The sequence below is a fragment of the Agelaius tricolor genome, unplaced genomic scaffold (assembly GCF_023055355.1).
Source record: "Agelaius tricolor isolate 1412-34295 unplaced genomic scaffold, bAgeTri1.0.p SCAF_1, whole genome shotgun sequence".
Taxonomy (NCBI): Eukaryota; Metazoa; Chordata; class Aves; order Passeriformes; family Icteridae; genus Agelaius; species Agelaius tricolor.
In genome coordinates, this window is record NW_027269261.1 from 64,485,610 (window position 1) to 64,502,505 (window position 16,896).

Genomic DNA, 16,896 nt, shown 5'->3' on the forward strand with positions numbered 1-16,896 from the left:
AAGCAGTATTTTCTTGTTGAAAGCTCTAGTGGTAAGCATATAGAACCTAGTCTTCAGCTTTTGGAAAATAAGGAAGAAAAGCAATCTTGAAAGTTTCTTTCTTCATTGACAGTGGCATAGTTCATTTTGACTGGGAATGAGAGGGAATCCCACGAGTTTTATTTTATTCTCAGACCAATGTAACAACTCACCTTCTTGAGATTGCTTTTCCATGGAGGGAAATTAGAAACAGCATTAAACTAGATACTTTTTCCTTGGAAATGCTGTGTGCTCATCATTTGTCCATTTCACCACAAAAGAATACAAAGTTACCTGCTTCTGGTTTTATGCTCATAAATTTTACTAACAATACGTCACTCACATATGCTCCAGTCCCATCTCCTTCAGTCATTTCATTTCTTCAGGCTGACAAGTGAAAACAATAGAATTGATGAGATCACATCCAGACACTAATGAGTGCAATCTAAAGCAATTAACATATCTGTCTGGATGCACCTTCACTTCGGTTTGGATCAGAAACACAGCTTTGAACACAGTTTACTGATCATCCTCACTTACTGTGACTTTATTCATGTTGCCCAGAGCTCTTGGAGAGTGTTCTTTCAGATGTAACTGCACCTGGCAGCTGCATTTCAAGGGTACATCTACCATCCTTCAACTGCTACTGAAATGTGCAGCAGTCAGATCAGCTCCTCAGCACCAACTCTCCTGTTAAAGAAGGCACTCCTATTAGGCTGCAGTTCCTATTAATGTGGACAAAAGCTTCCACAGGATTCCCTGTGGAATTTCACTCAGTTCTTCCCTGGATGGGGGCTGAGACCTGTACCTACCACAGGGTTCAGGATCCATCAAGTACCATGGCCTCTTAGAAGCCAGCAACATTTAATACCCAGAAGTGCAACATGGCAGTACTGCTATAAAGAAGTAGCAGAACTTCCTTTGAAAACTAGTTACCTTCAAAACCCAGGATTTAAATCCTAGAATATTTGAGAAATCCTTGTTCATATCTAGCTCAACTGCAGATAAATTAAAACCTTTTTACTCCACTAGGTGGTGTAATCTGTCTTTCTGTCAAATGCAGCCTTACAAATATTCACCCTAATTCTTCATTTCAAGATGAGGCCATAAAAATATCACCTGAAAAGTGAAGTGGGAATCTGGTCTACAAGGTCAGCTACTTTATCAGGTCATGATTCTTTGACGTTTTCCATGATTCCTTAGAAAAGCTTCTGTCAGCACAGGATAACTTTCTTGTAGAACATTCCTAGATCATGAAGGAATAAAGTAGGAACCCAAACCAAGAACGTCTCCCTCTATTTCCCCTTATACCCAGGCATGTTGCCTAGGTATCTAAGCTATCCTTGTGATTTATGTCATGTATTTTCAACTGCAACATCTCTGGAAGCTCTCTCCTTGGTTTACCTCCAAGTTACAAGATGATGCAGTCAAACATATAGCTGGATCTTTCTCGTCCATTTATGCTTGCACTTCCGTGGCTATAGTTACATACCGAAAAAGCAGAGAATGCCAGCCTGCATAACAGTATGTATCTTAGGGGATATATCCTGTATCCTGGCTAAATGTAACCCTGGTAGCTATAACCCTCTGTCTGAAACAAAAAAGACCTTGGCTGGTGCCATTCGACTCTTGGCTTCAATTGGAGTCCACATTAAAAAAAAAAAAAAAAAAAAAAAAAAAAAAAAAAAAAAAAAGGTGTGCCTGGACCATAGCTTGCTGTTTAGACATTGGATGCATTCATTTTTTTTCATGTTCATTGAACAATATCTACTGACACACAGACAAACAACAACAACAAAAAACCAAACAAAAAAACCCCACAAAAAACCACCAAAAACCCCAACTAATCTATGCAGTATGCCCAACATCCCATGAGCAGAATACCCCTCTTCCTAGAATTCTGTAGCAGCTAAATCACCACATGGTCCAGCTCTCCCTAAAGTTTAGCAATAAAGAAGCCTGTAATGGAAAAATTTTTACAGTGTTTCCAAGATGTCTTGTAGGTATTAAGCTTAAATAGAAGCCACAGAACTCACAGAAACAAACCAGCATGGTTTAAAGCTCAAGACCGAACTGAACAAAACCCATCTGGCAAATTGGAGGAAGCTCAGCTGTCCTACCAGTTCCAATTGCCTTATGCTATCCACCCACAACTCTGCTTGCCTCCCTTGGAAAATGGGTACTGGTAACAGGCATTTTTTAAATAAACACACCCATGAGAATCACAACCAAGGGACACATACAACACACAGGGAATCATGAGCTTTCAGAACAGAAACTTTATGGCACTTCCTCACAGTCTGTACACTCACAGTATGTACAGTCCCTACGTTAATTTAGATTATTTACATATCCATATCCATCTGAGGCCAGGCAGAGTAGATAGCTCTAAAGAGTTATGTTCACCATATCTTCTCCAAGCACTGAATTTAAAATACAGGACTGCCTGCTGTGCACTGGAGGATTTGTTTCTGAATGCAAATTTAACAAAGCAACCATCTCTTCTACGGATGATTGATGCATGAGAAACCTGAGGTATCTGGGTCTACAGTTGTGCATGCTACAGACTGCAAAACTGTATCTGAAAATTTTCTGCTGCATATTTTAAGCTTGAGTAGAAACAAACCCAGGAAGCTCCTCAACAGCTGCAGTAAACCCATCAATTGGATTTGTTTTGTAGCCACTTCTACAGCTCCCCTTACTCAGGGATAATATAGAGCAGGGTCTGTATTGTATTTTGTTGACCAAAGTTTCCAAAAGAATAGCTCTTCATGTGGCAGAAAAATGGGTAAATGTCCTTCTTGGTTATATACACACACCAAATAAAGGGCCATCCTAATAGCACATATTTAGCCATAAGAAGAGGAAGAAGCACATATTTAGCCATAAGAAAAGGAAGAAGCAATCTCTGCAATTGTAAATTTCAACATGTGATAATCTTCACATTAAGTGAAAGATTAAAGATTGCTCTTTGAAAAAAAAGAAACCTAAGAAACAGCATAAGTAAATGTTTACCTGTGCCACACAGAGAATGTATATGCTGAGCTCAATTACTGATGTTGATCAATTTAAACCTGATATATGGTCTGCTGCAAAATCTCATACCAGGACACTTTTTGGTATGAGACACTATGGTATGTACATAGTCGATTGTAAGAAAAAAGCCCTCTGTGCTGGGCAAATATATTCTGAAAAATTAGATTAAGCATTTACAGGATTGAGGTTTGTGTTCCATTAAGTCACTTTTATGCCATCATTAGAAAATGCCCCTAAGAAGTGGGTTTGAGGGATTAACAAGGAAAACTTGGCACAGAGAGATATATAATACTGGCTTTGAATCAACAACATAACTGCACTCAAGTCTCAGCAAATGCAGGTTTTGCCGACTTCAGTTTGCAAATTTTGACAGCCAATGGTTGAAACCTGCCCCCATAAAAATCCCATGCCTGGAATGGCATTGCCTATGTTTACACACCCTGAGAAATAAGACTTGGATTTACAAAGGCTTGAGTGAGCAACTCCTATTCCCACACACTGGGACGCCTGTTAGAGAAGGTACAGTACAGGACACTTGAGACAACAGCAGAGTATCTGGCCACTATTACAAAGCAAATAAACTTTTATTTAGATGATAAAGGAAAACATATTTGCCAGAAGAAAGATCTAGGTAGTTTCACTGCACCCCTGAAATGTAGAGAAGTCCCAGAGGCTCCCTGTCAGCATGTCAGTGCTTGAGCGAAAGAACAAGCAGGTTCTTTAAATCACAGGCAAAAGGCACTATCTGCATTAACTGCACAGAGATTTCATCTCCACATTGCCTCCTGATTGATGCAATCTGTGTATGAGGAAGAATCTAAATACTGGATTGCACATATTTGGCAGGTCTTGCACCCGTCTTCGCAGAGAATAGTTTTGTCATAACTCACAATATAGTTACTGTAATACTGCTCAAACAGTGTGCTGTGTGGCATAGACAACTGCTTGGCCATTTCATATAGGCTTTCTGGCTTCAAGTCTTCAATGCCATAAGTTTTAGTCAGGATGTATTCTAATTTCCAGTTTGATTCATTTTTCTTGTTGGCGTCTCTGAGGTCCAAGTAAAACTGCCAAAGATCCTACAGTTAAAAAAAAAAAGAAAAAAAGAGAATGAAAGAAAACATAAAAACATAGGCACTGCTGTATTGCTTTCTTCCCTGCTTCATTAAGTCTCTGGAGTGATATATTGATTAGGAAGCTGTCACTCCTCATTATTCACATGTGAATAGAAGGTCACGTCCCACCCCAAGAGCTGGGCTTTCACCCAAAGCTGGTACTCGCAGAGCAGTAATGGTGGGGGGATGGGGAGGAGAAGAAAAAGGAGCCACAAAGGCAGCAGTGGCAGTGTTAGAGGTCTTTCCTGTCCAAACTCCACAACATTCATGTCTGCCTTAGGAGTGGAGCAAAAGGGTGAGAGACAGAAGGGTGAGAGACAGAAGTTTCTTTTCTGTGGGCACTGCTTGAGGGGCAGAATGGACAGAAAAAGAACGGCCCAGAGAGAAGTTAAAGAAAAGGAGGGATGCCGATGCAGGAGTGAAATCTGCACAACAAAGAAGCAGCCTGAATTAGCGTGGGTCTTCAGAGAGAAACCCCAGTCCCAATCAAACTGCAGGGTGCATTGTCACTGAACTCGGCAGGGTCAAGACTTTATCCTGAATTGCAGAAAGTCTAAACCATTCACAGCCAAGGTAATTACACAGGATTCACTTTATCTCCAAAAATCACATGAAACTACAAATTAGAAGTCTTCTACTTTTTATTTTCCTTCTAAATATATCTAACATTTCCTGTAAAAACTCTTTATAGGAAGTTTTGTGATTGCAAAAGACATCATATGGTCAAAAGTGCTTTCTTCATCAGCTCTTTTACACCCTTTAGAAACATTTCATGGGCTGCATCCCAAAACTCAGGCTTATCACCAGCAAACAACATTAGTATGTAAGCATGCCCAGGATTCAGGTGAACCTCTTTCACTCTTGCAGAGCTCCCTGCAAATAGTTTTAGCATTTTGGCCAGAAAAATTATGTCTTTGATCCTACATCATACGACTATTTGATACAGACCAGAGAGTACTGGGTAGTTCCGCAGGCACAGAAAAACCAACCAAGTTATCTTTCAGATTTCCTTTCCTCTGCCCAGGAAGAAAAACTAAGAGTAGGCACCAAAATTCCATAACCAGCAGCCATAATATTACAAAGGCTGACATCTTGCTGTAATTTTTATTGACACTATAATGTCTTAAACAATGCTTTAAAATCTTTACTTACCAGCAAGCTATAGTCAAAAAGATCGTACTGATACAATCTGACACCAGGGTTATTGGACTCTGTTTGCAATACACTCTTCACTGGGGTTACAGCAGGTGCCACAAACAAGGAATTGACTGGCTTTTCTGCAGAAAAAGGGAAATTGAGGAGAAAGTTTCCTTTTAAACTTTTCTTTTTCAAACAAATGTTTTTGTAGAGTACCAACACAGCAAAAACAAGAGTGACAGGCTTAAAGACATTAGAATTTATCTGCATCACTGTGAACTGCCATACTTCCAATGGATAGACTAAATCCTGTGTGGAATACCATGGTACCCACTCCAGTGTGTACCACTGTTTACACTAGAGGCTTCCCAGCCAATTCAAATGCCTGTACAAATTTGCAAAATGGTCTTGCCTATATGTGAAGTCTCTGTATTTTGTATATTTCTACTAAAGAAATATTTGAAAACTTTAGTTGCTGTTCCTATACAGTATTTTACATGTTGCTTTATGTATTTAGGATGTTATCAGAAACAGCAGGGTCTGTTTCATCACCTGACCCTTAGTAGCCCAGCACCTATTGTGCGAACACCAACCTTTACAGCAACTGAAACATGAGGATGTGAATTTTATTGGGACAGAATGTTCAGGTGAGTACATTGGGAAGTTCTCTGTGGAACAAAAAGGAAGCCCTGACTATTCCCATCTCTGACAGCGTCACAGCAGTAAAATCACAAGGTCAGCCCCCACATATAGGCAGAAGTTTTGAAAGTTGGAATCATCAGTATATTCTTCTGGAGAAAATACAGATGAGTTCTATGTCAGTACACTGGTGTTGGCTGCAATATTGCATTTATCTTGAATTCTCTAGAATTTTGTCAAGAGGAAAATGTCCTGAATAGAAGATAGTCTAAAACTGTACAGACAAACACAATGTGTATTTGATTACTATTTAAATTTTGTCAAAAGATGCAAAATTACTAAAATAATTGGGAAGTGGTTACTTGCACATGCAAACTTTAATGACAAATACTAAGATCAGTCTGTTCCCAGTGAAATTTGCAGTAGAGATGATGATTTCATGAACAAATGGGACAGTGTAAAAAAATACAGGTATAAGACTGCATGGAGCATCATTTGAAAGAAAAAATAACAAAGGCAGTTCTTTCACTGGGCTGGATTCTTTTTTACTAGAGATTAACACCATGTAAAAAGGTAAAAATTTGGAACAGTATTACCTAGTCAGCATTTTGGACATTGCTCATATGCGTTCATACAAATCATGGATGAAGAGCCACTTAACAATTGGGTATTTTACATAAATCAAAGCAATGAACCTCTTACTGTTCTATTGGGAAGAAAAAACTTCTTCTTTAGAGATGCTGAGTGCTCCATATGGCCATGCCCATGCTTAGTACTAAGGGATTTCAAAGCAATAAACAAAAATTTCAATGTGGGTGATTTTCTTGAAGGGAAATTAGCTGATCTAAGAGATGCAACAGGCAGAGACTTTCTTTCCCCTACCTCCTGCTTACCCTTATCTTAATTAACTTTGAAGCAGCAGGGAACTCAGCATAGAGGCACAGTAATGATGCAGGAAATACAAGAACATAGAGCATGTCTAGCTGGCCTGAGAACATTCCCTTTGACACATTACACAATAGCAACTGGCTGGTATAATTTGCCCATGTCACTGTGAGAGCAGAGAGGAAAGACTAGAAATTCTTGTCTAGACATAAGGATTCATTAAAAAAAAAATAGGAAGCTTAGGGAGTCTCTGCTGACACCAACAGAAAAAGACAGTCACGCTTTCAAGGTTCTCTTTGGAAATTGGAGTGTGTGAGACTTGAACTCCTGCAGATAAATAACAGTATTTCTCAGTTTACTTTTTTCAATTATTTATAACACAGGCTGACTAGAAAGAGCATGCAAGAAAGTATTGATTTGCTTTTAATCAGGAAGGAAGAGTTCAAAAGTCAACAAGCATCATTACCTTCTTCATCCAGGAGGACCATGATACTATCTCTATGGGTATGTCCAAAAAACTGGCCCGCAATAACACTACTGTATTTGCGAAAAATCTTTACCAGTCTCTCATTGTAATACTCCCTGATAGCTGTAGTATTCCTTGCATATGGCAAGTATCCTACTGGGACATGACCTATTATATACACCTAAGGAATTAAATACAGAAAGCACAATTAGCACCTTCATTTGAAACTTATAATCTTAGCTGTATCCTAGAAGTGGTTACCACAGTTTCATAATAATGCTATCTTTAAAAATGGCATTCTAAAAGCTGCAAATCATGACAGGTTTTTTTTAATATAAAATCCCAACAGGAAAGTTGCTTACGTTCATAATATCAGTTTAGTATCATTCTGGGGAGAAAAAATGTTCTACTAAATCTATGCATGATTTTAGGCCTAAGGAAAATGTTATCAATTACTTCACATGAAAAAAGTAAGTTACTAGGGCAAGGCTTATAATTTGGCATCTCAAGGGGACACAAGAAAAAAAATTATGTTTGAGCATTACAGAGTCTGCACCAGGGAGTCAGAGAGCCACCAGAAACATGGATAACTGGTTAAACCCCTCTGTCTGAGTTAGAGATTTAGTGCCAACTGCAGACACCACGCTGAAGGGTTTCCCGCAGAAAGGAAGTCTCTCCTTCTCTGGATTGTAATATAATATTCTAAAATTGCAACACTGTAGCAAAATGTAACCATGTTTCAAATTAAACACAGTTGCTCAGATGATGATCCAATCCCCACACCAATCAATCAATCAATCAATCCGGAGCCAACAATTTAAATCTTCACTTCAAAACCTGTGTATTAAAGGACAAGTTATTATAACACTCAAATCATAGCAATTACTGCAGCTTTACTAAGTTTTGTGCTGATAAACTCTTTTCTAATTTCTATTTTTGATACCTTAAATTACATTACAATGCAAATAAAATATGCTAGCTTTTGTCTTAGGTCAAGAGCATGTTTTAAAATTAAAGGCTATGTGTAAAAAAATTCAGATACTGACTTCTGCAGTATTTTACATGGTAGGAGAGAAAAGGTATTTTACTGTATAATTACTGAGAAACTTCATTCAACTAGTTTATTAATTGTTGCAGTAAAATGGGCATATTAAAGGAGGAATGATTAAAAAATAAAATTTTGAAATTTTGACTTTGTAGTATCTTTGGCAGCATTTTTAGTCTTCTAGAAGCATGTTTATACTCTCATTATCTCTACTTCTTCCTTCTTTTTTTCTTTTTTTCAAAATTGAAACAAATAGTGATAGCTTCTGATCCTGATCCCTACCTTTTCCTGCTTTTGTGAAGAGGTTTCAAGTATGTCCTCCAGCCAGGCAAACTGGTTGGCTGGGTCAGTGATATTCACAGTTACCTTGTTAGGGCTGTAATATAAATTTGTGTTCAGACTGATTATCCTGAGTGGTTGATGGCTATTACTGGATTCAAACAGCTGTGTGTAAAAGCCACCTGTGAATATAAGACCAACATCATATGACAAATTAAAGGCTTCAAAGCACAACTTTACAATCAAACTACACACTGACAAAATACCCAACTTTCCTCTTTTTAATAGAATATCATGCTTATTCAAGCCACAGTCACCTTATCCCACTAGAACATGTTAACAATGTTTTCAGGCACATTTTACTAAAAGTTAACACTGAATTATTTATGAATTATTGCCTGTACTACCTTTGTGTTTATTTGACAGTATTTAGATACAATTATTCAACTGACATGGAAAAAGTGCCCTGTAATATTTCTTCCACTTTGACAGATACAGTAGCTGTTAAAGGTCCATACTTCTTGAAATACAGCAAACATACAGGCTCCTTCAGGAAGAACTGTTTAAGTTTAGTAGCCTTGTACTTTGAAAGTCATTTAACTTCAGACTGATGATATGATGAAAAGTAAGGATCACATTTTTCAATCCTTGCTCCCAAAACTCTCCATGGCATGCCGAGCTTTTTCAATAGGTATAACTTCATTGTTCATGGACTTCAATAGAGCCATGGTAACAGAAGCATAACAATAAAATTTAACTGCCTCTTTGAGTTTTATTATCCTTATCCAAGTTTCTACTTTCACTCTTATCCAGAGTTTGCTCTCATTCAGGACACAAAACCACAAATTAAGCTTCCAAATCCCTAATGTTTGAGTGGATTGGAAATTGGATTGAACCTTTCAGTCCTTTGCAAAAAGGAAAAATTCTAATTAGGATATAATTATTCTGCCAGTTTAGAAAGTTGCATACAAACATTAATAGCATAATCAGTACAGCTATGTGCTATCATACCCTGAATAAAAATGCACCTCTTCAGTATGCTCTGAAATACATATACCATTAAAACAGAAACAACATTTTAACAGTTTTTTGCCATCAAAGTAAAGTTTTCGTGTGCATCATATGTCCTCATCTAAAAAGTGTTATGAGGTCTTGAAAGCAGAAAGATATTTCACATGCATTGGTACAAAGTCAATAACACTAAACATGTTACAAGAAGTGATAAATATTGCAGCAGAAAGTAATAAATGCATTCTGAATATAGGCATTGCCATTCAAAAAGATAAGTAACTTCTTCCAGGAGAAGCACTAGAGATAATCCATTGTTCTGACTCATCCTATGAGACTTAGCTAAACAAACAGCACAAATCCACAGAAACGTTAATTCTTGAAGCCCTAGCTTCACAATGTATTACTGCCATACTTTACCTTTTCTGAAGGTACTGATTGCTTCATCACTTAGCCAAGGTTTCCAGAAATCTGCTACAGCATTGTAAACTTCACTGGTAGTTACAGGAAGCTGGTCCTGTGAGAGAGGAGAACCTGCCTAAGTCTTAGTATTCAGACACACAGACAAAAAAAACACTAAATAATCCTGCCTGACCTCTTACATAACATGTAAGTGTATCCAGTCATCACCAGGAGGAATTCAAGAAAGAAAAAAAAAAACTATTTCTGAATGTCTAGTATTGCTGAGCAGGAACAAATGTCTAAACTTAGAACTGACTGCATGGCATTGTTAATGCATTATTAAACTAATGCCAGAAATATGCCAAGCCTTAAGAATACAGTACAATGGAAAACCATACATCCTGCAAAAATTAATAAATATATCAAGTCTAAAAATAAAGTCATTTGGATTAATATAAGTTTCTTTTTCAATAACTTGGGTTACATAGCAGCTCCCCAAAACACCATTTCTGCCCTCAGAAACATTCTGGTAAAATTCACAAATGTTTTCATTATGTCTTTTTTTCTCATAAGAAAGCATTTAAAAATGTACAAGAGAAAGTTTTGTCAATGTTTTCTCCCACTGGCTCTAATTAGGACTGTAGCACTTTTCAGTCTGAGCCACAGGCTGATGACACCCATGCTGTGATCTAACCCTGACAGGAAGATACCAGCCTGTCCTTGCCTTTCTTAATATATTTGGAGTCTTGGTGCTAGGAGGAAAAAAAACCAGGGGTTGAAAAAATTGCAGTGCATGTTTTCTTAAACATAAAATTTGACCTTTCTAAGATCTTTGAAACTAAACTTATGTTATTAGAGGTTTAGGATGTAAGTCTTTGTCTAGGAGCAGAGCAATCAGAAGATATCTGTTGAGACATTTGTTGATTGCAGTTCCCAGACATGAGTTGTTAGGACACACCTTTGAGCCAGAGCTAACAGCCACTAACAGACAAAAACCTGATTCAAGATAAGAGGCCATGTAATGGACTGAAGGTGCTTTAGCCCAGGAAGTCAGTGCTCTCTGAACTGCTAGAAGCAGTCTGGGGATTTGTTTGAAGCACGAGCAAGAGTGTGAAATAAGTAAGGCTGAGGTCACAATATATGATCTGAAAGGTATCCCAATGCTTGATCAACTTGAGTAGTATTTTAACATGTTCTGCAAGAAAAATCACTCAGGACTGTTTATTTGTTAAGCTCAGAAGACAAGAGAACAATTAAACTCTGTGGTTCATGGTAAGTGCACAGATTTTACACTTGCTTTGGAACAGCCTACATTCAGTGTGTGGCTTGCTCCATATCATTCCCAGTCTACAGAACAGTTGCTAACCATATCCATATGAAAAAAAGAAATGTCATAAAGAGCAAAAAACAAACATTAAAAAATTGAACAAGCTGAAACGACCCCATAGTGGGGATTGTCAGATCCCATGCCTTTTTCAAACAATAACTGAAAAGCATGCCAGCTCTGCATATTAGTGAAGCATGCCATTTTGAAGTATCACAGAAATGCTCCTGAGTGGCTTTGTGCAGGGAGAACGAACAACAATCACCAGTTACTCCAATCACCAGCTTGTGTCAATTTTCTATTTACTGCCCATCTGCCCCTCGTGAGCATCTTTTCTTCCTGTCTTTAGATTTAATTTCACAAACAAAATTCATACTTGTTGGAAAAGTCCCTACATTCTTTGTTTACAAGGCTTTTGTAGGGGTTTTTTCCTCTACCAAAGGAGATTGCTGAATACCAACAATTCTCTGGTAAGACGTTTTTAAAACTGAAACAAAGTGAACATGAAACACTTTGTGACACTTCAGTTCAGGTGTTACTTATCAAAATACTTTCCCAGTCGTTTCTAGTGAATCAACCTGTCCCCATGTCAGTGCATATGAAAAGCCAAAGCTTTTCCACCACAGTAAGAGCACCAAGGACTGAAGTCAGTTTGGTTCGTGCACTCACACTTCCGATATACATCTAGTGGTTACTTTGTCTCTCACCTTTCCTTTGCCCTGTCTCTCAGTACCTCTACTACACCCCTATTTGAAAACCACCAACTCCAGCAATGACACAGGCTGTCACACAATCATCTGCTGCACCAACCTACACCCTGACAGGCCTAATAAATACCACAGAAAGCTAGAATACAAGTCTTGAGGGTGTGAAGGGGTGTTACTGAATTCCCATGAAGAATTTCAAACAAAATATTTCAGCTGACTCGCTTCACATGCCTTCTGATCCCCTCACATCCAATGACAGCATTTGCTTCTGATCCAGTGTGCTGCCAGATCGACCCACAACACACTTTAAAGGACAAATGAAGCAACTGTTTACTTTGGAGTATGCCAAGAACAAAATTCAGCACAGTCAAAGTGAAAAAGCACCATTCTCAGCTGAACATAACTAGTGAATCATCAATGTGATTATATCTGAATGTCCAATGAGGAAAGAAAAGTAGACATATTTTTAATAGCAATGGCAAAACTATGGGAACTTTACAAAAATTCTGCCATTACTTTAGCTAAAAAACAACAAAAAAAATCTAGTGATGCCAGCTGACAGATTTCCAGTAGGCCTTTGAGTAGGTTTTAAACTTACCTCAGGCTCACAGTTCCATTAATGATGTCACTTCTGATAGATTTAAGTTACTGTATACATGCATGACATACACAGTAAGGAAAAGTATGTGTGCATTAACTATGTTGACACATGGTGGTTCTAAGCCATGAGGAATGATTAGTGATAAATTTGTGTGACCTCAGGCCACATACAGATTCTACCCAGCATCAACATTTCCTTAGGTAAGAGCACAGACAGAGTGATGTAGCTTCTGTTCTAGAGTGGAACTATTTATAATATTAAATGCTAACTGAAGAGGTGTAGAATTTTGTTTCCAGAATAACAGTTACATATAATTAACTCTTAATTTTCAGATGTGCTTTCCCAGGAGTTAGGGACACACTCAATATGATGAACAAATTTCTAACTTGTTTTACCTGTGGCCAGTAGTCATGATTGCCTAAGGCTGGGAAAACCTGAAGATCTGGAAAGAAATTACGAATTGTAGAACTCAGATTACCAATGATGCTAATGACCAACTTCGTGGAGAGCTCTTTTATGGGAACATGAGGAGGGCTATCTCTGAGAAAGGAAAAGGCTTGATCAATAAAGGTTGTTAACAACACAAGGAAGGCAAAAAAGTCTGCAAGCAGATCTACATTCTAGCATCTAACATTACTATACACCTGAATTAAAATCACAGAATCAAAAGCTCTCTGCAAAGGCTTTTGTTTTAAACACCACGAACAAGTAGACTTCTTTAGACAAGGCCTATATTATGATTCATATTTATAATAATGAAGATTTCTTAGACATTAAAGTCATCATTTTGAGCTACTGTGAAGTTTGCATTATATATCTTTCATCACCTGCACCTCATTGCTAGTTCCTTTTTTTCCCTTTTAACAATATCCTGTTGAAAATTAAGTACAAGATGGTAAGTGAAATAGATTAATCATTTGCCTTCATATATTTCTTAACACTTTCCCATCAAAAGTAAATGATAGAACAAACAAACTAGTTCTCACACTCAAAAACACTCTTTGATAAATTATTCAATGATGTATGCCTTAAGAAATTGTGTGATGGTAGAATTGAGAGTTCTGCTATGGCAGAAAGGTAAATCAATTCTATCTTTTATGAATACCTAGAAAGTAACAACACACAGTACTATGCTTTGATAGCATAGTACTATGAAGCTACTCCCTTTCACACTTGTTTGTCTGGTCCCACTGCTATGGCACACAAAGCCTCACAGGTAACATCTCCATGAGGCAGTACTGTTAAGCCCACATTGTAATACTGAAGACTGGAATAGGGAAGGCAAATGTTCTTACTCAACAGAGGCCTGCAATGGGTCAGTTACTGCCATGACCTTTCCTTTTGTTTTTTCTACTTCCCATCCTCCTTGCACCATTTCTATTAACTCACACTTATAGAGCCATATGCTAAATATCACAGTGAACAGTCCAGCAGTTATTACAGAGATCAAAGTCTGTTCCTGAGGCCTTATAGTCTCACTCAGGCTTGCACTTAGTAGCCATTTGGACAACTAAAGGGACAACTAGCATTAGTGAGATACTGAATTCAAATCGGTGCAAATACAAACTTGTGAGGTGCCACACTATCTGGCTATCCAGCTTTAACTGCAGAGTGACTTGAACACTTACCCTGTCCAAATCATGAATGAAACCTGCTCTTTTGAATCGTTCATGAATGCAAATGCTGACAAAATAAGTTGATAAGGAGAATCACACAAAAAGTCTCCAAAAGGGCCTGGGTTGGAGGCATTGATTCCTTTGGAAGAAGAACAAACTTTGGTGCGATCAGGGGTAATGTGGTAAGTCGGATCTAAATGCAGGTCAGATACATGCCAGAATTGCCCTGTTTTCAGAAAACAAAGATTACAGGAAATGCGTTATTTGCGTTTGAACTGGATATACCGGGTAATGCCAAGTTTACTCCAGTTTATCTACTGCTACTCCTATTCAAAGTTAACAAATTGATTAGCCTGCCTGATAAGTGTGGGCAAGTTCTTCCAGAGGAGTCCTTCCCATAAACCGCTTAGAAAAACTGAAAACAGAAGCAGGGGCATGGCTTTATGCTATTCACCAGAAATGAAATGGAGATTGGAAGGAACTGAAAAATCAGCTCCTTTCATTAATAGCAATCTGGAAACTGGATAGTAGAGGAGGCAATATAAGGACTTCTCTACTCCATTTGAAAAGAAAGGGAGCTGCTTTTTAATTATTTTTCCAGACATTCCCTGGCTGGAAGCTACTGTAAAAGATGACAAGAAAGATGTCTTGAAAGAAAGGCAAGAAACAGCATGTGTGCAGAGACTGGGCTTCTCACCATAGAGCAGTGTGTCAGCCTTTACCTACTCACTACTTTCCAGGCTGACATGCTTTCAGCCACTGTGACATGGCACTGTATGGACAAAGGAGCTGAGAAGTATAGGAATATGCTGAATAAGATGCACAAAATCTGTGTTAAGACTATCAGCCTTCAAGTTTCATGTACAATAAGATTAATTTCTTTCTGTCAGTTTCAAACCACTTGGTAAAGGCACACATGTATCTGGGGCAGTGGTTGTGAAATAGGGACAGATATAAATTGATTTTTCCCAAGGTCACACGCTAACTCTATGGCTGAGCAGGCACCACACGATTGTACCCCATGGAGTTTTATTTCAGGAATCAAAGACCAGAGGTGATCTTCAAAATCTCTACAATTGTGACGCCTACCAACAGGAGACAAGACAAACGCCGGGACATTGCTGCGTGCTTGTTCCGAGGCAAGTGTGAGTAACACGGAATGAGAGTTCTGTGGGAAACCATTTCAGAGCACTCACCTGCACGCACGCCCCGAGCCGGGAGCAGGCCAGGAAGAGCGTGTGTGTTTGCTGCCAGCCCAGCACAACCCAGCACAACCCAGCACAGCCCAGCACGGCCCCCAAACGCGGTGTTTGCAGTGCATGCCTCGGGACACCGCGCCAGAGGCAGGGCAGGGCTCACCTCACTTCACCCGCCGGCCTGCCCGGGCAACTAAATATAAACCCCGTGTAACCCCCCGTACCTCAAAAGTGCCCTGTTGACTGATTTAGCAGTCACGTGTGGCCCAAGTCAGTTGGGACAGGGAATGCTACGGCAGCAGGTTCTGTACGGGGAGCAGTGCCAAGCGGGGAGGGAAGGAGCCGCAAGCGGGGACCGCGCAGCCCGCCCCCCCCTTCCCGCAGCCGGGCTGGCAGCGGCCCCCGGCCGGGCCTCCCTCACAGGGCCGCCCCTCACCCGCCACCCCCTCCCTCCACGGGCAGCCCCGGCCGGGCCCCTCAGCCGCTGACCCGCGGCCGACTCACCCACGGCGGAGCGCGGCCGCTGCGGGCCGGCCGGCGCCGCCTCCAGCGCGGAGCAGAGCAGCGCCAGCCCGAGCGCCACCCGCAGCTCCATGTCGGCCGTGCGGGAGCGTCCGGCCCGCCGACGGCTCCAGCCGTGTGACCTCCCCGGCGGCCGGGAAAGAGGCGAGCCCCGGCCAGCTTGTGCAAGCCCCGGCGCTCCGCGGGGCCGCCGGAAACCACCGCGCCCCGCCCGCACCTCCCGGGGCCAGAAGCTGCCCCAGGCCGCCACCCCGCTGTCGGACGGCGGCTCGGGCTGTCGCCTTGAGCCGGCCGTGCCCGGGGTGACCTTCAGGAGGTGCCACCCCCGGGTCAGCGCTAAGGAGCTCGCAGGAGCCAAGCCTGGCTGCAGGCAGGGCTGCAGTCGGGGCACCGGCTGGTGCGAGGCGGTCTGAAGGAAGGCTGTGCTCGACACCCCACACCAGTCTCAAGCATCTCTTGGAAGGAAGGTTTCTCATGGCATACATGTGAAAATGGGTCCCGATTACTTAAAAGGCTTTAAAAGGCAAAACAAAGGAAAAACCCAAAACCACTCAACTTGATGAAAAATACTATCAAGTACACCTTTAATACAGCTTAAGGGAACTGATGAGGTATATTGTAAATACAAGTCTCCACTGCCAAAGCTTTCAGAACTGCTATTTATTGAAGTCAGAATAGTTCCATATTGAGGAAGAGAACTTGGTGTCAGTTTTAGGAGATCACAATAACAATGTCATGAATGCTGTGGCTACCCTGAAATGTCCCATTGCTCACTGTGCTGTTCCTGTCAGGGCTCTGCAAAGCTGTGTCAGCAGCAGCTGGAAGTCCCATTTCTCAGTATATTTCTCTCTTGTCTGCTCTAAGCAATGTCAGTTACTTCATAGGCACCACTTCTCCACT

The 16,896-nt window shown here is 40.3% G+C and overlaps 1 protein-coding gene across 1 annotated transcript; it reads right to left on the reverse strand.

Annotated features, from left to right (window-relative positions):
• Positions 1-3,619: 3,619 nt before the first annotated feature.
• SMPDL3A (sphingomyelin phosphodiesterase acid like 3A) lies at positions 3,620-16,208 on the reverse strand. Its single transcript, XM_071437595.1, has 8 exons — positions 15,979-16,208; positions 14,291-14,504; positions 13,058-13,202; positions 10,049-10,145; positions 8,624-8,802; positions 7,297-7,477; positions 5,322-5,446; positions 3,620-4,133 (listed from the first exon to the last, which is right to left on the reverse strand). The coding sequence occupies exons 1-8, from the start codon at positions 16,067-16,069 to the stop codon at positions 3,822-3,824; spliced, it is 1,344 nt and encodes a 447-aa protein (XP_071293696.1). The 5' UTR covers positions 16,070-16,208; the 3' UTR covers positions 3,620-3,821.
• Positions 16,209-16,896: the final 688 nt, after the last annotated feature.